This window comes from Pelophylax lessonae (assembly GCF_965119305.1).
Source record: "Pelophylax lessonae genome assembly, chromosome: 6".
NCBI lineage: Eukaryota > Metazoa > Chordata > Amphibia > Anura > Ranidae > Pelophylax > Pelophylax lessonae.
In genome coordinates this window covers 10,930,207-10,956,142 of record NC_138773.1, presented here as the reverse complement: position 1 = coordinate 10,956,142, position 25,936 = coordinate 10,930,207, and the positions used below count along the sequence as shown (strand labels likewise).

At 42.1% G+C, this 25,936-nt stretch overlaps 1 protein-coding gene across 4 annotated transcripts; it reads right to left on the bottom strand.

The window, feature by feature from the left end:
* Positions 1–6,242: 6,242 nt before the first annotated feature.
* On the bottom strand, positions 6,243–23,566 carry LOC309558210 (uncharacterized protein). Of its 4 annotated transcripts, none has more exons than XM_082261231.1 (5): positions 23,524–23,566; positions 18,187–18,437; positions 14,443–14,634; positions 9,670–9,713; positions 6,243–6,382 (listed from the first exon to the last, which is right to left on the bottom strand). In XM_082261231.1, exons 2-5 carry the CDS (start codon positions 18,428–18,430, stop codon positions 6,284–6,286), a joined length of 579 nt encoding a protein of 192 aa, XP_082117357.1. In that variant the 5' UTR covers positions 18,431–18,437; positions 23,524–23,566; the 3' UTR covers positions 6,243–6,283. The 4 variants fall into 4 exon arrangements, with proteins under 4 accessions (XP_082117357.1, XP_082117358.1, XP_082117355.1 ...); XM_082261232.1 differs by having other exon boundaries at positions 9,670–9,710; XM_082261229.1 differs by having other exon boundaries at positions 6,259–6,382; positions 9,661–9,713.
* Positions 23,567–25,936: the final 2,370 nt, after the last annotated feature.

The following is a 25,936-nucleotide window of genomic DNA, read 5'->3' as shown; positions in this document are numbered from 1 at the left end:
AATATGGGGGGTCACTGGGTATGAAAGCATAACATGGAGGAACCATCGGATCAGGGTCACTGGGTTTGACAGAGGAGTTTTTAACTACTTCCCTTTTTTTTTGGAGGGGGGGGGGCTCAAGTAGCTGGTCTTGCCTAGGGCGTAACATCGTCTAGCACCGGCCCTGCCCACAGCACCTGAAGTTCAAATCCAGGAGGGGGACCAGACTATTTCCACAGGATCCAGCAGCCTGTACAACATGAGATATCCTTCTTTACAGGTAAGTTAGGTCATTAAAGTTGTAGCTTTTCAAAAGTCAGAAGGCATGAATAGATTGCTCAAGGGAACATCTGAAGTGCAATAGATAATGGAGCACCAAAGGAATGTATGAAAAAATGATCAGGTATGGTCACACTGATCCATATTTAGAGTTGAGGTCCAATGTGTTTCAGAGGTCACACACTCCCCCTGTTTAGGGTTCTCAAATGACTGTACTACGTTCAATATTATTGTTGAAGTCAGTGCTTGATATTCATTGTCATTTCCAAAGACACTTCTGTGGAATTAGTGGCTGGGCAGGAAAAATAGGGCTATTGGTAATGGAGTCATTGCTTTTTGCTGTCCACACACTAACTTTACTTAACAGTCTTCCTAGTTGACACTGGATATTCGCCACTGTATGCAATTTTACCATTAGACAGCATGCAGCTTCTCCAAAGCCCCGAAGAAGGGAGATTTGTGTAACCCCCAAGACGCATTGGCTTTCAACTCCAAATGAACCCCTTCGAGCCTAAAGGTAAAACAAATCTTAATGCCTAAGCACAATTTTGCAACTTTGACATGTGTTAGTAAAACTGTACATATCACCACAACTACTTTATGTATCCAGGTGGATTATAGTGCATTATCTTCAGGACAAATTGGGATTTCATTTGGTGGTAATGGATAATGGCAATGGACATCTCCCGTTTTTTATTTATTTTTCATTATCAAAGGAAAACTGGTCAAAAATAATATATATATATTTTTTATTTTTTTTTAAATTACGCTGTATATTTTTTGCTACTACCATAACCTACCACCAAAGAACAACCCAAATTAAATGTTCCTGCTCCTGAAAATGGCAGCAGTACCACTTATGTATATGTTAGTTGTAGTACAGCCCAAAAATAATAGCGCTTTTTTTTTTTTTTTATCCTACCTAAAACACACTGACACTTTCTGACACAAATACTAAAAAAAATAAAATAAATCCTAGCATAAAAAAAAAAAAAAAATGTCCCTGATCTTTGATCTTAACCCTGACCCAAACACTAACCATGGCACTGACCTAGATCAAATCTTGATTGACCTTTTTTTAAAATTATTATTAATATATATATATATATATATATATATATATATATATATATTTATTTTACAACCGCTTTTTTTTTTTTCTTTGCAAGGATAAAGAGAGATACTTTGTATCTCTCTTGTCCATTCACAAAGAAAGGAGACACGGAGTAGGCTTCACAGTAACTGATCACTGTGGTAGCCAATCAGAGGCTATCACAATGATAGGGTGGTCCAGAATCAGGATTTATGTTAGTAAGGGGCCCGGGTCTCTCTGTGAGACCCCGGTCTCTGAGCTGGGAGCGTGCCGTGAAGTGTGCTTCCAGCACAAAGGGAGATACACAAATATGCGGCCCCACAGAAAAAAGTTCAATAGAGTGGGGACGCATATTTGCGTATAGTTGTCGTGAAAGGGTTAAGAATGATTTGACTATACGTAGATACATATTCGCCAGCACACCAAGGATCTTGCAAAAGCAGTCCAAAAAACTTTATTCAAGATAAGATCACATCAGAAAATTATAGTGCAACGTTTCGGACATGCCTGACGAAGGGGTCCTGTGCACTATAATTTTCTGATGTGATCTTATCTTGAATAAAGTTTTTTGAACTGCTTTTGCAAGATTCTTGGTGTGCTGGCGAATATGTATCTACTTGTAACTAATCCAGTTGCCAACTGGTGATCGCTTCGGCACCCAGTACACACGAGCCTACAAACCAGGAAGGTGTGCGATAGGAATATGAACTATACTGATTTGAATATACCTGATTGTTACATTGATCTGTTCACCTCAAGTTTCATCCATGGTTCCCCTAGTGGTGGCCTCTGAGACCCATGGAGCAGTTTAACCACTTCCGCACTGCTCACTAGAGCTCTACTGCAGCAAAGTGGCTTGATAATGTCTGGCGACGTAGACCTACGTCACCAGACATTCCCCTCCCTCAGCAGCGCGCGCGCGCCGCCGGAGGCTCGCTCCCGCTGTATTCAGTCACAGCGGGAGTCGGGCCAGGGGAGGAGCGGCGGCGATCGCCGCTGCTCTTCCCCGATCGTCAGGGAATCGAGTGTGGAGATTCGCCTGCTTGTGTAAACAGAGCTGGCGGATCTCCTAAGTGGCAGGCAGGGACATATTGCAGGATTCAGCATAGCTGAACATGCGATCTGTCCCTGTGTCACTCAGTCACCTCCCCCCACACACGTCAGTAAGCACCAGGCATACATTAACCCCTCCCTCTCCAATAAAATTAACCCCTTCCCTGCCAGTGTCATTTTTACAGTAACAGTGCATATGTATAGCACTGATTACTGTAGTAATGTCACTGGTACCCCCAAAAGTGTCAAAAATGTCAGTCAAGGGTCCAATCTGTCAGCCGCAATGTCGCAGTCCCGCAAAAAAAAAAAATCGCAGCTCGCCGCCATTACTCGTTAAAAAAAAAAACACCAAAAATTACAGAAATCTTTCCCTTAGTTAGTAAACGCAATAACTTTTGTGCAAACCAATCAAAGTATGCTTATTGCGATTTTAGGTAGCAGAAAACAAATTGGCCAAAAATTTAAAAAAAATTTAGATTTTTACATTTTTTGTGGGGGAATTTCATATAAAAAAAATGTGAAAAATATTGTTATCTTTTCAAAATTTATGCTCTTTTTTTGTTTATAGCACAAAAAGTAAAAATCGCACAGGTGATCAAATACCACCAAAAGAAAGCTCTGTTTGTGGGGAAAAAAAGGACGTAAATTTAGTTTGGGTAAGGCGTCGCACGTCCACGCAATTGTCAGTTAAAATCGCACAGTGCCGAATCGCAAAAAGTGGCCCAGACGTAAGACAGCAAAATCCTCCGGTGGTAAAGTGGTTAAAAACCAAACTTACATTACAAGGCTACAATATTAATAATTGATATACAATATTAAATAATACAAATGTTGCAGCTCCACTCCCAAACCAGTATGCCAATTCTCTACATTGAGTCCACCTGGAGTCATACATTCCCTGTCTCTCTCTACCCAATGTTTTGTATATAGAGATGATGGTAATTTAAGGCAGCCTTTTTTAACCAGGGTGCCCAGGCACCCTGGGGTGCCTTGAGGTTTCTTCAGGGGTGCTTTGACAAAATGCCTAAAAATTGATCAACAATTTTATACAAGCCAGGAGATGGATGAAGTCTGCCTTTTAGTTACACAAAGCCACGGGTTTTTATTATGCACCATTATGACTTTCTCAACCTTTTCAACACAAAGGAACCCTTGAAATAATTTTCAGGTCTCAGGGAACCCCCTACTAACAATGACTAGATTTACAACTCATGATACATTAGTGCAGTGTTTCTCAACTCTGGACCTCAGGGCACATTAACAGGCCAGGCTTGCAGGAAAACTGAAATACATCACAGGTGATATCATTTTCTGCTCAGTGATTGCAGTACTCTAGTCTGTATCTCCCCAAGGTAATGCCTCGTACACACGCAACGATTGTTGGCCGACCGATCGGCCGTCTTTTGTCCAGTGTTGTTGTGTTGGTTGAAATGTGCTCTAGACTGCACACAAATTTTCTCGGCCAACAAAAACCAACTGCCGAAATCTGTACTGACTGGCGTAAAATCGGCCGTTCTGTTGACGGCCAACAAAAATTTTATAGCATGCACACCAGATTTTGTTCGGCTGAAAAGTGTCGGAAGCATCATACTAACAAGCCGAAAATCGGCCGGTCGGACGTTGGCCGAAAATTCACGGCCAACAATCGTTGCGTGTGTACGAGGCATAATACTTAAAATCTGGCCTGTTAGTGTGCCCTGAGGACTGGAGTTGAGAAAAATTGCATTAGTGTAATAGTCAGTGGGATGAATGCTCCTTACACTTGTGGACATTGGAAAGAATTACCTTCTTACAGATAGCTAAAAAGATGATTGGTGTCAGGGGAACTTATCTGAGAGGCAGAAATGATTCATTGATCAAGGAACCCTTAGCAACCTCCGGAGGAACCCTAGGATTCCACGCAAAGGTGGCCCGTTTATTATGGGCACAGGGGCACCGCCCCCCCTATCCATGCGTCCGGTCCCCTAATCTACATGCACGGCCCCGGACGCATGGATTCCAATGTTTTTTTTTTTTTTGTTAAGCACGTGATTAGAGCCAGAGGCTCTAATAGGCTTCAAAAAAGGGTGGGCTTGGGGTGCAGTGCCCACCCAGTTGTGTGACAATAGTGAATGAATATTCGCTATTGTCACACAGGTCCTCCTCCTGGCCAATCAGGAAGCGGGTCCTGACCCGTTTCCCGAAAGGAGAAGCCATGCCATTGGCCAAGGAGGAGGAGGGAGGAAACGCAGGAGACTGATGGGAAGCCGACATCCCCGCCGCCGCTGCCTGCCTGCCCTCCACATGGTGAGTGAGCCGGCGACCCGGGGCAGGGGGTATGGTGTGTGGGCTGGTGTGATCCGTCTCATGCCCCCCCCCCCCCAGACCATGGAGCACCAGATGCCACTGGTTCCACGGAACTCTGGTTGAGAACCACTGTTCTAGACACTGGCATCCTAACAACCAGTGATGTCATCAGCTGATAAGGAGGAGGTCTGTCGCCTCCACAGCATCCTTGTTTGACCCTCCTGCGCCTCTCTTCCTCAGCACTGGGGTCACATAAGCTGACTGATGGAGAGAAAATGAGAGAGAAGAGAAACATTGGAATACTAGTCCGTACCAAAAGTGTATTGGATTTGGAAGAATAAATCACCTCTAATATGTGGATGTTGCTGCATTATGTAACACTATTAGAATAGTTTTTACATTTTAGAATGGGGTGCCCCACGACTGTTAATAATTTTAACCACTTAACGACCACCCACATAGACCTACGTCGGCTGACTTTATGTGGTTGTACCGGGGTGATGCCTCTAGCTAGAGGCATCACCCCGGTACCTTTTTTTAGAGCCGGTGGCCGGCTTCCCGGCGGTAATGACCGATGCGGATCGGGAGCCACTCGATCGTTATCCCAGTGAGCCGGAGGGGGCGCCCCCCCTCCTGCTCGCCTTCCACGGATCTGCCCGGGCCTCCCGCGCAATCGCCGGCTGGATGGAGTCCCAATCAAAGCCGGATGCGGCTTTGATCGGGTCTCCGATGATGTAATCCGGAGGCGGCGTCCATGACGTCACATCCCGGTTACTCGGCTGCTAAAGGTGCTGGATTTAAAAAGTGAATGTATTCAAAAATGCAATTTTCGGCGTTTTGAATATTTTGAAGTGCAGTGAAGGGGTTTGGGGTCTTTTAGACCCCCGATCCCTCCATAAAGAGTACCTGTCACTGCCTATTACTGTCACAAGGGATGTTTACATTGCTTGTGACAGAAATAAAAGCGATCAGATTTTTTTTTTTTTAAATCTGTGCTAAATTTAAAAAAAAAAATAAAATAATTAGGAGAAAAAAAAAAATTAGCTGTGAGCTCGCGCACGAAGGAAAACATATACGGAAGTCGCACTGCGAATGAAATTGCTGTTCAAACCACACATGTGAGGTATCACCGCGATCGCCAGAGCGTGAGCAATAATTAAAAAAAAAGAGCTACACTCTAACTCTAAACTGGTAACCGTTAATTTTTTTTAAAGCGTCACCTATGGAGATTTTTATTGAGCGTAGTTTGTCGCCATTCCGCGGGTGTGTGCAATTTTAAACCGTAACGTGTTGGGTATCTATTTACACGGCCTGACATCATCTTTCACAATATATAAAAAATGGGCTAACTTTCCTGTTTAGTTTTTTTCATATGCAGTGAAATGTAATTTTTCGTAATTTTTCCTAAAAAATTTTGTTTGAAATATTTGGGGGACAAAATGTGTCAAAAATGAGCTTGGGGCTAAAGTGGTTAAAGGGTGCCTTGACTTTAAAAAGGTTGAGAAACACTGATTTACGCCATAAGAACCTCAGTGGATTATTTTGGGGGCTAGTACTATTTACACGGGGGAGGAATACCTTCAGAGGGACATTTCACCACTGCAAAATGCTAGCGTTATACCACAAGAACACAATCATGAATAGACAAATAGCTATGGTGATTGTTGCCAGTTTCATCTTCCATCCGCAGATCTGAAACAGAACAGGAGGGAGGACAATGTGAATTTCTTGATATTATGTTTTTCCTCAAATAAGGATAAGCACACATTACAATCTGATTGTACAATTTCTATCAATTTCTATTAGGACCCATATTGTTGGGTGTTACCAATGCTAGTCAATGCGTATGCAGCAAAATGCCGAGATTGACCTGCTTTACCCATGCAACCCAACAGGGCCAAAGAGATATAAATCCAAGAAGGTCAAACACAGCTTTAGAAATGTCATCTAAAGTGAAACCCCAGCTTTATTTTTATTCTTCCCTCCCCATGTTTTTAAAGTTCTACTTACCCTCTTAAGAAATATGAGGAAAACACAAGACACCTCTAAGTGCAGCATAGACAATTTATTGCAACACACAAGGGTTAAAAACACTTACAAGAGTATCCATTATTATAAGGCATATCACATAGACAATCCTTTAGGCTCAGTGCTGTCCTATGTGAATGTGTGGAGGAGAGCCAGCCTGCGTCTGAAACCAGTAGGATGATAGAGAGTACAGGAGCGGAGAGGCAGTGCCTTGGTCCTGGAAGAAGGCGTCCCTCTCTCCCCCACCTGCCAGAGGTAGAATAGAAACTACTGGTGATGTCACCAGACCAGCAAAAGAACTGCAGGAGCAAAGATATGTATAGGGTTAAAACAATATCAGCTGGTGGAGGGGCTTGAGGGTATGCAGTGTTACATGCCTGGAGTTCCATTTTAAAGTAAAAAGCAATCTGTGGATTTGTGTTATATCCAATCAGCTGGGCTCCCACAAGACATCAATTGTTGGTAAATCTCAAGGAGATGGAACCATGTGATCATCATATGGGGACCAGGAGTAGAATGCAACTATTGGGTCTGCACTTCATATTATTGATAACGCTGCAGGCCGTTACAAAGAGGTGAGATCTTCAGGGGGTGTCTCCAATCCCTACTTCAGTGGGGTCTCCAATCCCTACTTCAGAGGGGTCTACAATTCCTACTTCAGGGGGGTCTACAAACCCTACTTCAGAGGGGTCTACAATTCCTACTGCATAGCAGGGAGCAGGTAGAGTGCCTTGGCCAGGCTTGGAGTGGTTCAGCCATACCACTTACCACACACTGGCACTCCCGCTGTCATTAACTGCCACAGCATCTGCAATATGGTCCATCCACATTTAAGGTGATTGTAAAGTCTCGTTTTTTTTTCTCCTAAAGTAACAAACAGGTTATACTTACCTCCTCTGTGCAGTTAGTTTTGCACAGAGCAGCCCAGGTCCTTCTCTTTTCAGGTCCCTCTTCAGCTCTCCTGACCCCTCCCTCCTGTCGAGTGCCCCCACAGCAAGCAGCATGCTGTGGGGGCACCCAAGCCGAGTTACAGATCCCTGTGTCCATTCAGACACAGAGCCCCGTTTCTGACCCCTCTCCTGATTGGCTAACTGACTTTGATTGAAAGCAGTGGAAGCCAGTTGTGCCACTGCTGTGTCTCAGCCTGTCAGGAGGGAGAGTTCCGGACAGGGGCGGCCTATCCATTGAGGGTGCAGGGGCGCCGCCCCCCCCCATCCATGCATCCGGCCCCCTAATCTACATGCAGGGTGCCAGACGCATGAAGTTCAATGGGTTTTTTTTTTCTTTGAAGCACATGATTAGAGCCAGAGGCTCTAGTAGGCTTCAAAAAGGGTGGGCTCGGGGTGCAGAGCACTGCGCCAATTCTGAAAAATAAACAATATTTTTCACATTCTACTATATAACATTCTCAATAAAAAAAAAAAAAATCTAATTTTTTCATCCTTTTAGGCCAATTTGTATTCTGCTACATATTTTTGGTAAAAAGAAATCCAAATAAGTGTATATTGATAGGTTTGCACAAAAGTTATAAGAGGAACACAGGATCCCTGTGTTTATAATTGACAGAACAGCGGTCTGCCCTGTCTCCACGAGGAGCGATCGCGAGCGTCTGGCATGGAAAAAGTCAGGCATGGGAGTTTACTCCCACTTTAAGTTGTGATTGGGTACATTACATTAAAAGTATAACGAAAGGTAAAACTTTTTTTTTTTTTTTTTTCGTTTTGGATAGAGTAAAATAAAATGTCTCAATTAACTACTTCTGGAAGGATTTCCCCTCTTAATGACCAGACCATTTTTGTGATTTGGCACTGCGTTACTTTAATGAACAATTGTGCGGTCGTGCAACGATGTACCCAAATAAAATTGATGTCTTTTTTTCCCCGCAAACAGAGCTTTCTTTTGGTGGTATTTGATCACCTCTGCGATTTTTATTTTTTGCGCTATAAACAAAAAATGAGCGACAATTCTGAAAAAAAAAACAATATTTTTCACATTCTGCTATATAACATTCCCAAAAAAAATAAATAAATTAAAATCAAACTTTTTTAACATTTTAGGCCAATTTGTTTTCTGCTACATATTTTTGGTAAAAAAAAAAAAACAAAAAACACAATAAGCGTATTTTGATTGGCTTGCGCAAAAGTTATCGCGTCTACTAACTACGGAAAAGATTTATGTCATGTTTATTAATTATTTTTTTTTACTAGTAATGGTGGCAATCTGTGATTTTTAGCACGACTGCGACATTGCGGCGGACAGATTGGACCCCTAACTGACATTTTTGACACTTTTGGGGGGGACCAGTGACATTACTACAGTAATCAGTGCTAAAAATATGCACTGTTACTGTAATAATGATGCTGGCAGGGAAGGGGTTAACAGTGTGGGTGCTCAAGGGTTAAATGTGTACCTAGGGGCATGTTTCTAAGTGTGGGTGGGCGTGGCTTGTGAAATGACCATAGAGACATGTGTTCCTATATAGAAGGATCAAAGGAGCTCTGCAATCATTCCAGGGAGAAGAACGGTCAGATGTGTTTACAACAGCTGCCCGTCCTTCTCTCTCGGCGGGGAGCGATTGCGGGTGTCAGGCAGCAACAGCGGCCGCCGGCCCCATTCATCGGCATCTCCGCGGGTGTCAGGTGGCAATTGGAGCCGCCTGCCCCATGCATCGGAGTCCCCGCTGACGAGAGGGGGCGGGAGCGCACCGCCGGCGGTGTGCGCTCGCCCCCTAGCTGCAGGTGCGCGACCGACGTATATCTACGTCGGTCGCGCAGGAGGGACTGCCTGACGCAGTATTACTCGGCGGGCGGTCCTTAAGTGGTTAAAGTATAACTAAAGGTAAAACTTTTTTTTTTTAGTTTTGGATAGAGTAAAATAAAATGTCTCAATTAAAATTTGAGATTAGTAAAAGAGAACAATATGTAACTATGTAACATACTTACATAACTTACCATTGGATAATTTGCATTGGTCAGTAATGTAGGTGGGCGGGCTGCTGTCAAAACAAAAATCTGCATTTCAGGAAAATTTATCACGGAGAATAAAATGCACATTGCAACTCGTTGTGTGATTGTCAATGTCACCGAGACATCTACATGACTGAAGCCCAATTTTTATATATCTCCTATAAAAGTGACAACGTTCATTCATTGTGCAATCACAACATACTGTAGACCAACATTTAATATAAACTCATTTATTACACAATGTAAAAAAAAAAACAAAGCACCATCTATGAGTAGATTTATCTCCGACCACACATCTACAACCTCCTTGCCTTAACCCTTACATAAAGGGGATTAGTATATCTTCACTTCCGTGGTCTGCAACAAACTCTCCTCTGTTCAAAACCTCTTTGTCACTAACTTCATTAATCCACTTGCTGTCACCCAAACCTGACTTCATGAATCTGACACTCCTTCTCCTGCTTCCTTCTCCCATGGTGGCCTTCTCTGGATTCACTCCCCTAGACCTAATGGAAGGAAGGTGGAGTGGGATTCCTCCTATCCCCACAGAGCACCTTCCAGGTTCTTCACTCTCCTCTCTTTCTGTCCCTCTCATCATTTGAAGCTCAATGTATACATCTATTTTCTCCATTTTCCTTAAGAATTGCTGTAATCTACCAACCCCCCTGGACCATTATCAACTTTCCTTAACCACTTGCCGACCGCCGCACGGTCAGCCCCGTACAGGCAAAGTGACGTAGTACTACGTCGCTCGCCTGAGAGCCTCTAGGGGGCGAGTGCGTGCCGCTGGAGGTTCGCTCCCACCCCCGCTCGTTCCCTAACATGTCCGCGCGTGTTACAGGCGGACCCGATGTCCGCCGGTCACTCGCGATCTCCCGCTGGAGAGGGAGAAAGGCAGGCGGCTGATGTAAACAAAGCCGCCTGTCATTCTCCCTGGTGTAACAGCAGTTAGTAAACGCAATAACGTTTGCGCAAACCAATCAAAATAAGCTTATTGCAATTTTTTTTACCAAACATATGTAGCAGAAAACAAATTGGCCTAAAATGTTAAACAATTTTGATTTTTACATTTTTTTTTTGGGGGGGGGGGGAATTTCATACAAAAAAATGTGAAAAATATTGTTATTTTTTCAAAATTGGCGCTCTTTTTTTTGTTTATAGCACAAAAAGTAAAAATCGCACAGGTGATCAAATACCACCAAAAGAAAGCTCTGTTTGTGGGAAAAAAAGGACGTCAATTTCATTTGGGTACAGCGTCGCATGACCGCGCAATTGTGCTGAATCGCAAAATAGGGCCTGGTCAGGAAGGGGGTAAAATCTTCCGGGGCTTAAGTGGTTAATTATTTCTCTACCTGGCTACTTTACTTTCTCTCTTCAGAAATTCTCACAACCCTTCTCGGCCACTTAATATCATTATTCACATCACGTGGTTATAAAAGATAATGGAAGACGCTCATAGTACAAAAATACGTATAAAGCTGGTTTATTTAAGCGGAGTTCCGGGCACAGAAATTATTTTTTCCTGAACATACCCCCGGGACAGTCAGGGCTAGTACATTCCACAATGGCTAGCCTCTGATCTGTCCCGGTTCGCACTTACCTTTTAGAAGAAATACTTACTTAGAAAATTTCTTCCACAGCGTTTCCATCTCTGTTGTGGGCAGCTGAAGCCGGCGCGGTCCTCTTCTGTGTCTTCTTCTGCGTCTTCTTGTCCCAGAATGCGCCTGCACCGGCCCCTCTCGTCACTTCCGGTGCGGCGCCGCATTCCTCCACAGCTTCTGGGCATGCCCAGAAGCTGTTTAGCAGGGGAATGCGGCGTCGCCCGGAAGGGACGAGCGGGGCTGGTGCCGTCGCATTGATTCCTGGGAGCGATGACGTTTAGCTCCCAGGAATCATCGTGAGGCAGGAAGTGACGGGGTGAGCCGCGGCTCCGAGGGAGGAAGCAGTCATAGGTGAGTATTTACGATCTTCAATAAAAAGGTGAGTAAACAAAAAAAATAAAAATAACTATCCAATTCCTTTTCAGGTGAGCTCTACCTAGCGGAGGGGCACAAAAAAAAAAATAGTTTTTGTGCCCGGAACTCCGCTTTAAATAAAAAATGCACTTACATCAAGGACAATGAATTTGAGCGATATGGGATAAAATCTTGCATGGCCGCCTGCTGTGCGGTCCGCGATACTTGACGTCACTTTGCTAGCTCCAATCCTAAGTGACGTCAACTAGCACGGACCGCACTGCAGGTGGCCGTGCAAGATTTTATCCCATATCGCTCTAATTCATTGTCCTTGATGTAAGCGCAAATTTCATTTAACCACTTATGGACCGTCAGCCGCAGTTTTACGTGGCTACTTTGACGTTAAATACCAGAGTTATCTGCTGCCATAACCCCGATTTAATTTTACAGGTCGAGTCGTCCTCTTTCACATAAAAGTGGTCCCAGCAGAGCAGGGGCCCCTGATTCCTCCCATACTGTATTGTAACTATACTGTATGGCGCTATGTAAATCCTGTATAATAATAATAATAATAATAATAATAATGTATTTATTACATGTACTGAGACTTTAACCACTTAAGCCCCGGAAGATTTTACCCCCTTCCTGACCAGGGCCTAAAAAAATGTAAAAATCAAAATTTTTTAACATTTTCGGCCAATTTGTTTTCTGCTACATATGTTTGGTAAAAAAAAATGCAAAAAGCGTATTTTGATTGGTTTGCGCAAAAGTTATCGCGTTTACTAACAAAGGGAAAGATTTTTGTCATTTTTGTTGTTTTTTTTTTAACAAGTAATGGCGCCGATCTGCGATTTTTTTTGCGGGACTGCGACATTGGGGCGGACAGATCGGACCCTTGACTGACATTTTTGACACTTTTGGGGTTACCAGTGACATTACTGCAGTAATCAGTGCTATACATATGCACTGTTACTGCAAAAATGACACTGGCAGTGAAGGAGTTAACTGTATTGGAGAGGGAGGGGTTAAGTGTGTCCTAGGGGCGTGTTTCTAACTGTGATTGGCTGTGGCTACATGTGTAAGAACAGAAATCAATGGTCCTACATAGTAGAACCGTCTGATCTCCATTCTTACACAGGGAAGAATGACAGGCGGGTTTGTTTACATTAGCCGCCTGCCTTTCTTCCGGTTTAATGGACGATCGCGAGTGCCCGGCGGACATCGGGTCCGCCGGGCACAATCGCGGGGGGGGTCCGTGACCGCGCGGGAGCGCGCCTCCGGCGGCGCGCGCTCACTCCCCAGAGCCTCACAGGCTAGCGACGTAGTACTACGTCGCTTTGCCTGTGAGGGGCTGACCGCCGCAGTAAATAGTCAGGAGGCAGTCGGCAAGCGGTTAAAATAATAAATCTCTGTTTTTTTTATAGAGAGTTTAAAGTGAAAAGCACGATGCTATTTAATACAACCAAGTATCAGGGACAGTTGATTGCTGTTTTGGGGTAAGTTTACTGATATGGCTACAGTCCACTTACTGTATAACATTTTTGGTTATTTTCACAATTAGCTGCAGACAATGGTAAATAAATAAAAATAAATTACTAAATAAAAAAATAGGTATAACTAAATAAAGAAACTCAGCTTCCAATGCTTTTGGGAGGCACTATTAATGTTACCAGGGGTGACAGCTATACCCAAAGAGAGGCGTCCTATTGGGATTTGCACCTGCAATAGACTGGGTTCATTCTCACAGGATTTTGGGTTCCCAGCTGTCCCAAAGGCACAGTGACATTGCCTACCCCTCCCAGAAACATCAAAGGCCAGGACCAATTTTTTGTTCTTCTTTCATTCTAACTTTATTTGTCAATGACCTACAGTCATTTATATTTAGGGAATGAAAGATCCATTTTGAAAGTGACCTTGTTGATGGGAAAAGCACAGGTTCTCTTTAAGTAAGCAGAAGACTCCTGCTTGCCCTCTGTTACCCTCCCCATGGGTAGGCCCAAGACATTGTGCCGCCTGGGTCCAAAAATAAAATGCTGCCCCCCCCCCAAAAAAAAAATCATGCTCAACAAAAGGCCCCCACATCCATTATTTTATATAAATAAAAAATGTAGAAAATATTATATATATTGTTATCTTCTTCCATGACTCACCTCTGGACCGTTCCACCAAACACCCGCTGTCTGTCCTCACTTCTCCTGTCACTCCTGTGTTTGCCGCCCCCACCGCCCTAAAAAATCCAGCCTGCCCTGCATGAGATGGAGTGCGCTGATGTCTGACGTCATTGAGCACACCACAATCACATGAGGGACTTTCCCCGGAGGAGACACTCTGCTTCCTCATACTCATCAATTTGTGTTTTACGGGTGGCAGTATGAGATGGGGAAATGCGGCCCGTAACACGTCGCAAATTGATGACCCACAAAACTGCTGGAAAAATAATCTTGGGAGTCAGCTGCCTGGGTCACACCTCTGTGAGGAATGCAAAGTCCATCTAGAAGGGGTAAGGGCTGGGCATGGCTGCACTAGATCAAAGATGTGCACCCTGTGGATGAGGACCCCCAAGAAAACACTACAATCAATTTTAGGGATCTCAAGAGTATTACATTTACCACATTAGTTCTTTTGAGATGGCCACCTGGTGGAATTTGGAACAAAAGAGAAATAGAAGAGAAAACTCACACATAAGGATCTGGGAAAACTGTACACTGGCTTTTGTGATCCCAGCATGGCTAGTCTGACCACCCCTGGTATTGGTAGTTGGTTTGGTCCAGGAATTCTGGTTATGGTGAAGAAACCTTCCTACCTTGAATGATTTCTCTCATCCTCCGTTTGTTGGAGATGTTCACATTGTCGGTGTTGTGTTTTGCCGCTGGGGTGAAGAGGAAGAGTTCATGGGCCATTCTCTGAATATTGGGCTGAGCCATCAGGATTTGGGTCTTCTCCTCATCGCTGTTGTTATCTAGATGATCGATCACCACAATGACATTCCTCTTTCCTGTGAGTAGAACATACAAGGGTTGATTTACTAAAACTGGAGAGTGCAAAATCTGGTGCAGCTGTGCAGGATAGCCAATCAGCTTCTAAATTCAGCTTGTTTAATAAGGCCCCTTTCACACTGTCCGTCCGTCGGACGGACTCCGTTTATCTCAGCGGGAGATCGAGACAGCTGTGTCTCTGTGCCGTGTGTGGTGACACAGCTGTCAGTTCCCCATACATCTCTATGGGGGAATCGGATGGGAACGGACCGTCGGTCCATTCTCATCCGATCCCATCCGATCCGCTGGACGGATGGAAAATAGGGTTTCCATCCGTCCAGATTTGACGGATCAGATCGGATGTCAGCGGACAGTTCTTCACTGACATCCGATGCCCCATAGGGATGTATGGGAGGACCGATCAGATCCGCCAAAAAAACGGACAGGCGGATCTGAACGTTCTGCCTGTGTGAAAGGGGCCTTAAGCTTTGACAATAAAACCTGGGAGCTGATTGGTTACCATGCAGCGCTGCACCCGATTTTACAATCTCCAGTTTTAAAAAATAAAACCCACTGTGACTGTAATTGGTTAGTGCTTAATAATGGTGTCTGACCTACAAAAATGACTAAATAATACTGTTAACCACTTAAGCCCCGGAAGATTTTACCCCCCTTCCTGATCAGGCCCTATTTTGTGATTTGTCACTGCGTGACTTTAACGGACAATTGCGCGGACGTGCAACACTGTACCTAAACGAATTTGATGTCCTTTTTTCCACACAAACAGAGCTTTCTTTTGGTGGTATTTGATCACCTGTGCGATTTTTTGATCATGCGCTATAAACAAAAAAAGAGCGACAATTTAGCAAAAATAACAATATTTTTCACATTATTTTTATATGAAATTCCCCCCCAAAAAAATATAAAAATCAAAATTTTTTAACATTTTTGGCCAATTTGTTTTCTGTTACATTTACATATGTTTGGTAAAAAAAATCTCAATAAGCGTATTTTGATTGGTTTGCACAAAACTTATTGCGTTTACTAACTAAGGGAAAGATTTTTGTAATTTTTTTTTTTTTTAACGAGTAATGGCGGCGATCTGCGATTTTTTTTTTTGCGGGACTGCGACATTGCGGCGGACAGATCGGATCCTTGACTGACATTTTTGACACTTTTGGGGGTACCAGTGACATTACTGCAGTAATCAGTGCTATACATATGCACTGTTACTGTAAAAATGACACTGGCAGGGAAGGGGTTAACTTTTTTGGAGAAGGAGGGGTTAAGTGTGACCATAGGGGCGTGTTTCTGACTGTGATTGGACATGGCTACTGGTGTAAGAACAGAGATCAACGGTCCTACATAGTAGAACAGTATGATCTCCATTTTTGCACAGGGGAGAATGTTTACATTAGCCGCCTGCCTTTCTCCCTTCACAGCGGACGATCGCGAGTGACCGGCGGACATCGGGTCCGCCGGTCACACGTGCGGAAACGTTAGGGAACGAGCCGGGGCGGGAGCGTGCCTTCAGGGGCGCGCGCTCACCCGCTATTGGCTCCCAGGCTAGTGACGTACCGATACTTCACTTTGCCTGGCCGGGGCTGACCGCCGCAGTATATGTACTTGCGGCGGTCGGCAACCGGTTAATGACTGAAAAATATTGTTTTTGTTTTTCCGAATTGTTGCATTTTTTTGTTTATAGCACAAAAAATAAAAATCGCAGAGGTGATCAAATACCACCAAAAGAAAGCTCTGTTTGTGGGAAAAAAGGGCATCAATGTTATTTGGGTACAGCGTCGCACAACCGCGCAATTGTCCGTTAAACAAACGCAGTGCGGAATCGCAAAAAATGGCCTGGTCATTAAGGGGGGAAATCCTTCCGGTCCAGAAGTGGATAATTACAAAGGTTCTGTGGCTGATTAAGGTGGAAATTAAACTCCATACTGGCTGGGTGAGCGCTGTTTCGTATGCCAGGTAACACTGTTGTTTATTATTACTAAGATTTATCCTATTCCTTGGTCCCTATGGACAAATCTTCACAGTTATGTTTCGTTAATAATTGTGCCCATCTGTACATACTTTATCCATATTGTATATCTCTTTTTTCTTCTCTCAGTCTCTTTCCCATTCCCCTGAGGAAGCGGTTATGGGTGAAACATGTCGGGAACTCCTGGGAATGCCTAGTCAACCATTAGTCTACACCTGGAGGAATTTACAGAGGATTGACCTCCCCTCCGGGATGTATATGATATACTTTGATTTTAATGCCCTTAACCAATGTGCTTAATGAATTTCTCTTTTTTGTAAATTGTTTATTTTGTATGCAATAACATTTTGATATTTTTCATATATATATATATATACATGCTTTCTGGTCTGATTACCTGTCTGGGAACAGTAGCATTAAAATCCCCCCCCCCTTTTTTTTGTTGCCCCTAGTTTTTTAGTGTTTTTCTTGTATATATTTGGGATGTAGGTACTTCTCTTTTTCTATATATTATTATTGCCTGAAGCTTTTTCTGCCTAATACATGTTTTAATAAATAGTGGTGCAGCAACTCCTCAAACTTTCTTCCTATATATGGCCAGTGGGATGGTCTGATTGCATTGCTCACCTAAAGAGTGCTGTTCACCACATTTGTTTTTGATATACTTACTGTATATACTCACACACTGTATATATACACACACACACACTTACTGTATATACTCACACACTGTATATATATATATATATATATATATATATATATATATATACACACACACTTACTGTATATACTCACACACTATATATATATATATATATATATATATATATACACTAACTGTATACACTCACTTACTCATGTATATGTGTATATATATATATATATATATATATATATATATATATATATATATATATATATATATACACTTACTGTATACACTAACACACTGTATATATATATATGTATGTATATATGTATGTATATATATATATACCTACTGTGTGCACTAACACAATATATATATATATATATATATATATATATATATATATATACACACACACACACTTACTGTATATACTCACACACTATATATATATATATATATATATATATATATATATATATATATATACACTAACTTTAAACACTCACTCACTCATATATATATATATATATATATATATATATATATATATATATATGTATACAGTGTGTGAGTGTATACAGTAAGTGTGTGTGTGTGTATATATATATATATATATATATATATATATATATATATACCTAATGTGTGCACTAACACACTATATATATTTATATATATATACACACACACTTACTGTATATACTCACACACTGTATATATATATATATATATATATATATATATATATATATATAGTGTGTTAGTGCACACAGTAGGTATATATATATATATATATATATATATATATATATATATATACACACACACTTACTGTATACACTCACACATGGTATATATATTTTTTTTTTTTGCCTAGACATAAACACTTTCAATTCAATGCGTTATGTATGTAATTTTTTTCTTTACCTAGGGTTCTGGACAATTTTTCCAGCTCATCGTCGTACAGGGAGTCGGTGACGTCGGTTACATTGATGCGCCCCCTTGTCTTCGAGTGATATAAAATGGCGAAGGTGTAATTCTGAGGTTGGATTTGTGAATTATTCCTGATCAAGACAGATTTGACATCCCCCGCCCACAGGAAGGTGCAGAGGAAATCTATTAGCCATTGATAGGTTTTTTGATGCTCCCTCGAGAAGATACCGACCGTCATGGCGATTCTGCAGAGACTGAGAGACAACATCCAACATAACAAGAAATGGCGACACAAAATACACACTACAAGGTAACAATTCAAACATCGCCCAACAAACTACAATCAGTTCAATGGACAACATCTATTTTTTATTATATTTATATTTATTTGTTGACTTTTTTTATTATATTTATTGATTAATTTATTTTTTTTATTAAATTTATTTTATAGTTTTTGTTTAGCAGAAGGACAGCCAGCAACTCTGTTGATCTTCTGATATTTTATGAACACATCTCAGTGAGTAAAAAGACAAGGTGGCTAACGCGTTTCGGCGATAAGCCTTGGTCACAGCACACACAGTATATATATGAAAAAAACTCATATATTTTTCATATATATGCTATGTGTGCTGTGACCAAGGCCGAAACGCGTTAGCCACCTTGTCTTTTACCCACTGAGATGTGTTAATAAAATATCAGAAGATCTACAGAGTTGCCGGCTGTCCTTCTGCTTGATATTGTATTCCACAGTGTTTGGAGAGATCACCACAGCCCGTGCACCCGATGAACGTTTCCAATCATCTGAAGGTTCCACTGATGAGAGCAATGTGGTCTTGTTTTGTTTTTTATTCTCCCTGGAGAAGAGACGTCTGAGAGGGGACATGATAGCAATTTACAAATACCGCAATGGTGATCTCAGCATAGAAAAAAAGCTATTCAGTCGAAGGGATTGCATGAGGACTCGAGGACATACAATGCGATTAGAGGAGAAGCGTTTTAAGATCAGGCAACACAGGGGGTTCTTTACTGTTAGGGCTACAAGATTGTGGAATTCTCTACCACAAGAAGTGGATTCTGCGGGAATTATGGTGGCTTTCAAAAGACTTTGGGGCGTACATCTCAAGGATCAGAACATTCAGGGGTATGAGAGATGATTACAGCCGCACACACCTACACAGGGGGAACTGGATGGACTATTGTCTTTATTCAACCTCACCTACTATGTAACTATGTTTTATTGGTTTTTGTTTATAATATTTATTTACATTTAAATGATTATATATTCATTATATTTATTTATTTATTAAATTTATTTATAATTATTTGTTGTTTTTTATTAAATATATGTATTTATTGGTTGTTATTTATTAAATTTGTTTATAATTATATATTTTTTATATTTATTGTTTTTTTATTACATTTATTTGGTGTTTTTTATTTATTATATTTATGTATTTTTTAATGTATTTATTATATTTAAATGTATTTGTTGTTTTTTTTTTTTTTTATTAATATTGTTTTTATATTTATTTGTAGATTTCCCTTAGTTAATTTTATGAAAAAAAGTAAGTTATAGGTATGCTGATACCACCATCAATATTATGGGAAATAAATAAACTTAAGATAGCAGCAGCCACGGGTTTGGTTACACTTTGTAGAGGTGACTTTGGGTTCTCTGATGGAAGTGACCTTCCTATAAAATATGCCAGTAGCACACGTCCTGTCCTAGGGGGGACAACGCTCACTCCTCCACTGTGTCTATGGAGGAACAATGGAGACACCCTTAGATAGCATTGTCACCTGGTGGAGAGGGTAGAGTTAAATGGACGGGCAGATTTAGATAAATTTTTAACCACTTAAGCCCCGGAAGATTTTACCCCCTTCCTGACCAGGGTTTTTTTTGCGATTTTTTACTGGGTGATTTTAAGGGACAATTGCGCGGTCGTGCGACGCTGTACCTAAACGAATTTGACGTCCTTTTTTTCCCACAAACAGAGCTTTCTTTTGGTGGTATTTGATCACCTGTGCGATTTTTTGATCATGCGCTATAAACAAAAAAAGAGCGACAATTTTTGCAAAAATAACAATATTTTTCACTTTTTTTTATGAAATTCCCCCAAAAAATAATGTAAAAATCAAAATTTTTTAACATTTTCGGCCAAATTGTTTTATGCTACATATGTTTGGTAAAAAAAATCGCAAAAAGCGTATTTTGATTGGTTTGCGCAAAAGTTATCGCGTTTACTAACAAAGGGAAAGATTTTTGTCATTTTTGGTGTTTTTTTTTTTTAACGAGTAATGGCGGCGATCTGCGATTTTTTTTTTGCGGGACTGCGACATTGCGGCGGACAGATCGGACCCTTGACTGACATTTTTGACACTTTTGGGGGTACCAGTGACATTACTACAGTAATCAGTGCTATAAATATGCACTGTTACTGTAAAAAGGACACTGGCAGGGAAGGGGTTAACTGTATTGGACAGGGAGGGGTTAAGTGTGTCCTAGGAGCGGGATTCTAACTGTAGTGGGACATTGCTATTGGTGTAAAAACAAAGATCAACGGTTCTACATAGTAGAACCGTCTGATCTGCATTTTTACACAGGGAGAATGACAGGCGGCTTGTTTACATAAGCCGCTCTGTCTTTCTCCCGCTGTACACGCCCGCACTCCTCCCTGAACGAGCCAAGGCGGGCGCGCGCCTCAGCGGGCGCGCGCTCGCCCGCTATTGTCACTCTGCCTGGCCGGGGCTGACTGCCGCAGTAAATATACTGTGCGCAGTCGGCAACCGGTTAAATGTAACTAACAAATGTAGGCTGAGAATCAAACCTTTTTTTTTTTTTTAAGCTACAGGGATAAATATTTTTTATAAATTAATAAAAGCTGATTAGTGTGAGCACCCCTGTCTGAGGTAAATGGTTTGTCCCAGGCCTCTGACACTTTTTCTGGACAGCTTGGTTTGGTAAAGAAAAGGAAGTTAAAAAATAGCACCAAATAAAACTAAAAAATGACCCGAGGGACTGCTACCGACAGGCTGCTTTTTATCTGTCTTTTTTATTTTTCTCAGAGTTCTACTTTATTTAGGAACTTCATTCCTCCTTCCCCCCCCTTCCCCCATACACATTTATATATTATATTCTCCCCTTTTACCCTGGGTAATGCATAAACATACTCACATGCCCAGAGATCCAACAGTATTCTGTGGGGGTATAGCTAGTCTCTGACCATCTCCTGCAATGCGTCTGCAGTCTCTGACCATCTCAGATAGTATGTCTGCCGTCTCTGACCATCTCCTGTAGTATGTCTGCATTCTCTGACCATCTCCTGTACTATGTTTGCAGTCTCTGACCATCTCTTGTATCATGTCCGCAGTCTCTGACCATCTATTGTATCATGTCTGCAGTCTCTGACCATCTCCTGTAATATGTCCGCAGTCTCTGACCATCTCTTGTATCATGTCCGCAGCCTCTGACCATCTCTTGTATTATGTCTGCAGTGTCTGACCATCTCTTGTATCATGTCCACAGTCTCTGACCATCTTTTGTATCATGTCTGCAGTCTCTGACCATCTCTTGTATCATGTCTGCAGTCTTTGACCATCTCTTGTATCATGTCCACAGACTCTGACCATCTTTTGTAACATGTCTGCAGTCTCTGACCATCTCTTGTATCATGTCTGTAGTCTTTGACCATCTCTTGTGTCATGTCCGCAGTCTCTGACCATCTCTGACCATCTCTTGTATCATGTCTGCAGTCTCTGACCATCTCTTGTATTATGTCTGCAGTCTCTGACCATCTCTTGTATCATGTCCACAGTCTCTGACCATCTCTTGTATCATGTCCGCAGTCTCTGACCATCTCTGACCATCTCTTGTATCATGTCCGCAATCTCTGACCATCTCCTGTATTATGTCCACAGTCTCTGACCATCTCCTGTATTATGTCCACAGTCTCTGACCATCTCTTGTGTCATGTTCGCAGTCTCTGACCATCTCCTGTTTTATGTCCACAGTCTCTGACCATCTCTTGTGTCATGTTCGCAGTCTCTGACCATCTCCTGTACTATGTCCGCAGTCTCTGACCATCTCCTGTACTATGTCCGCAGTCTCTGACCATCTCTTGTATCATGTCCGCAGTCTGCATCAAATTGGTCTGCATGGCTGTCACCCCAGAAGGAAGCCTCTTCTAAAGATGATGGACAAGAAAGCCTGCAAACAGTTTGCTGAAGACAAGCAGACTAAGGACATGGACTACTGGAACCATTTCCTGTGGTCTGATGAGACCAAGATAAACTTATTTGGTTCAGATGGTGTCAAGCGTGTGTGGGGGCAACCAGGTGAGGAGTACAAAGACAAGTGTGTCTTGCCTACTGTCAAGCATGGTGGTGGGAGTCTCATGGTCTGGGGCTGCATGAGTGCTGCCGGCACTGGGGAGCTACAGATCATTGAGGGAACTATGAATGCCAACATGTACTGTGACATACTGAAGCAGAGCATGATCCCCTCTCTTCGTAGACTGGGCCGCAGGGCAGTATTCCAACATGATAACGGCCCCAAACACACCTCCAAGATGACCATTGCCTTGCTAAAGAAGCTGAGGGTAAAGGTGATGGACTGGCCAAGCATGTCTCCAGACCTAAACCCTATTGAGCATCTGTGGGGCATCCTCAAATGGAAGGTGGAGGAGTGCAAGGTCTCTAACATCCACCAGCTCCGTGATGTCATCATGGAGGAGGGGAAGAGGACTCCAGTGCCAACCTGTGAAGCTCTGGTGAACTCCGTGCCCAAGAGGGTTAAGGCAGCGCTGGAAAATAATGGTGGCCACACAAAATATTGACACTGTGGGCCCAGTTTGGACATTTTCACTTAGGGGTGTACTCACTTTTGTTACCAGCGGTTTAGACATTAATGGCTGTGTGTTGAGTTATTTTGAGGGGACAGCAAATTTACACTGTTATACAAGCTGTACACTCACTACTTTACATTGTAGCAAAGTGTCATTTCTTCAGTGTTGTCACATGAAAAGATAGAATAAAATATTTACAAAAATGGGAGGGGTGTACTTACTTTTGTGAGATACTGTAGATGCAATGTGATCTTATAGATACAATGTAATCATATAGATATAATATAAACATATAGATACAATGTAATATAGATACAACGTAATACTATAGATGCAATGTAAAGATACATTTTTGCCCTTTTGCACTCTGATAGTATAGTAAAATGGGACGATGCTGAGACAGGGGTCTTCCAGGAACATTTCAGTCCCCCATATTGTCCCCGAAAAATCAAACCAGACCCCTATAGAAAGAGAGAGAGAAGCTTACCTTATCTATAATGTCAGTTCTGGAAATGAACATTGCAGTCCTTCCTGTCTATCACATGACACCAACATTCCACCAATTTACTTTCACATTCACTTCTGTTAACCCTTCTGTAACCCGACTGTCTGTAATTATACAACGCATGGTTCATAGGAAGTGAAATAAAGTGATGTACTATAAATATCTGGGATATGCTTGGAACATTTATGGGCTCGTTCACCTCTCTGTGGGGTCAGCTCACTAATTATTATCACATGAAATAAAAACTGCAAAAAAATAAAGAAAGAAAATGAGACAAATCATTAAAGTCAATTCACTATAAAAAACAAAACAGAAAAAAAAAAAAAAAAACAACCCACACTTGGGTTGCCACCTCATTCATTTAATCCAAGACACATATTAACTATATACAGGGCTTTAACTATATACAGGGCTTTTTTTCAGCAGGAACGTGGGGGAACGCAGTTCCGGCACCTCTAGTACTGAATGTACTGTATGTAATGACAAGGGGTATTGGGGTGTGCTGGGGGATCTATTGTTGCTGGAGGGGATCTTTTTTGCATGTTGATCTATTGTTGCTGAGGACATCTGTTGTTTCTGTTTCCTGGGGGGGTGCTTATGTTGCTGGGGAATGGGGTCAATTGTTGCTTGTCTTCTGCTGTTGAGGGCGGGGTCTATTGATGCTTGCTGCTGGGAGATCTGTTGCATGGTGCTAAAGGTCTATTGCTGGGCTGGGGTGGTATTTTTTTGCAGGGGTCCATTGTTGCTGGGGGACATCTATTGTTGCTGGGGAGGGGGGTCTATGGTTGCCATACAAATTACTTAGCACCACAACATGGTACTTGGCTCTATATTCTCTAAAAGGGGCGGTATTGAGAGGCGGGTGGGGGTGGAATCAAGAAACCGTGCTTGGAGGTGGGTAGGGGGCGGAGACAAGAATTGACTCAGAAATGGGGAGTTCCGGCACCTATTCTCTGAGAAAAAAAGCCCTGTATATGTATATATATATACATATATACAGTGCTTCGCGAAAGTATTTGGCCCCCTTGAACTTTTCGACCTTTTGCCACATTTCAGGCTTCAAACATAAAGATATAAAACTGTAATTTTTTGTGAAGAATCAACAACAAGTGGGACACAATCATGAAGTGGAACAAAATTTATTGGATATTTCAAACTTTTTTAACAAATAAAAAATTGAAAAATTGGGCGTGCAAAATTATTCAGCCCCCTTAAGTTAATACTTTGTAGCGCCACCTTTTGCTGCAATTACAGCTGTAAGTCGCTTGGGGTATGTCTCTATTGGTTTTGCACATCGAGAGACTGAAATTTTTGCCCATTCCTCCTTGCAAAACAGCTCAAGCTCAGTGAGGTTGGATGAAGAGCGTTTGTGAACAGCAGTTTTCAGTTCTTTCCACAGATTCTCGATTGGATTCAGGTCTGGACTTTGACTTGGCCATTCTAACACCTGGATATGTTTATTTGTGAACCATTCCATTGTAGATTTTGCTTTATGTTTTGGATCATTGTCTTGTTGGAAGACAAATCTCCGTCCCAGTCTCAGGTCTTTTGCAGACTCCATCAGGTTTTCTTCCAGAATGGTCCTGTATTTGGCTCCATCCATCTTCCCATCAATTTTAACCATCTTCCCTGTCCCTGCTGAAGAAAAGCAGGCCCAAACCATGATGCTGCCACCACCATGTTTGACATTGGGGATGGTGTGTTCAGGGTGATGAGCTGTGTTGCTTTTACGCCAAACATAACGTTTTGCATTGTTGCCAAAAAGTTTGATTTTGGTTTCATCTGACCAGAGCACCTTCTTCCACATGTTTGGTGTCTCCCAGGTGGCTTGTGGCAAACTTTAAACAACACTTTTTATGGATATCTTTAAGAAATGGCTTTCTTCTTGCCACTCTTCCATAAAGGCCAGATTTGTGCAGTATACGACTGATTGTTGTCCTATGGACAGAGTCTCCCACCTCAGCTGTAGATCTCTGCAGTTCATCCAGAGTGATCATGGGCCTCTTGGCTGCATCTCTGATCAGTCTTCTCCTTGTATGAGCTGAAAGTTTAGAGGGACGGCCAGGTCTTCGTAGATTTGCAGTGGTCTGATGCTCCTTCCATTTCAATATTATCGCTTGCACAGTGCTCCTTGGGATGTTTAAAGCTTGGGAAATCTTTTTGTATCCAAATCCTGCTTTAAACTTCTCCACAACAGTATCTCGGACCTGCCTGGTGTGTTCCTTGTTCTTCATGATGCTCTCTGCGCTTTAAACGGACCTCTGAGACTATCACAGTGCAGGTGCATTTATACGGAGACTTGATTACACACAGGTGGATTCTATTTATCATCATTAGTCATTTGGGTCAACATTGGATCATTCAGAGATCCTCACTGAACTTCTGGAGAGAGTTT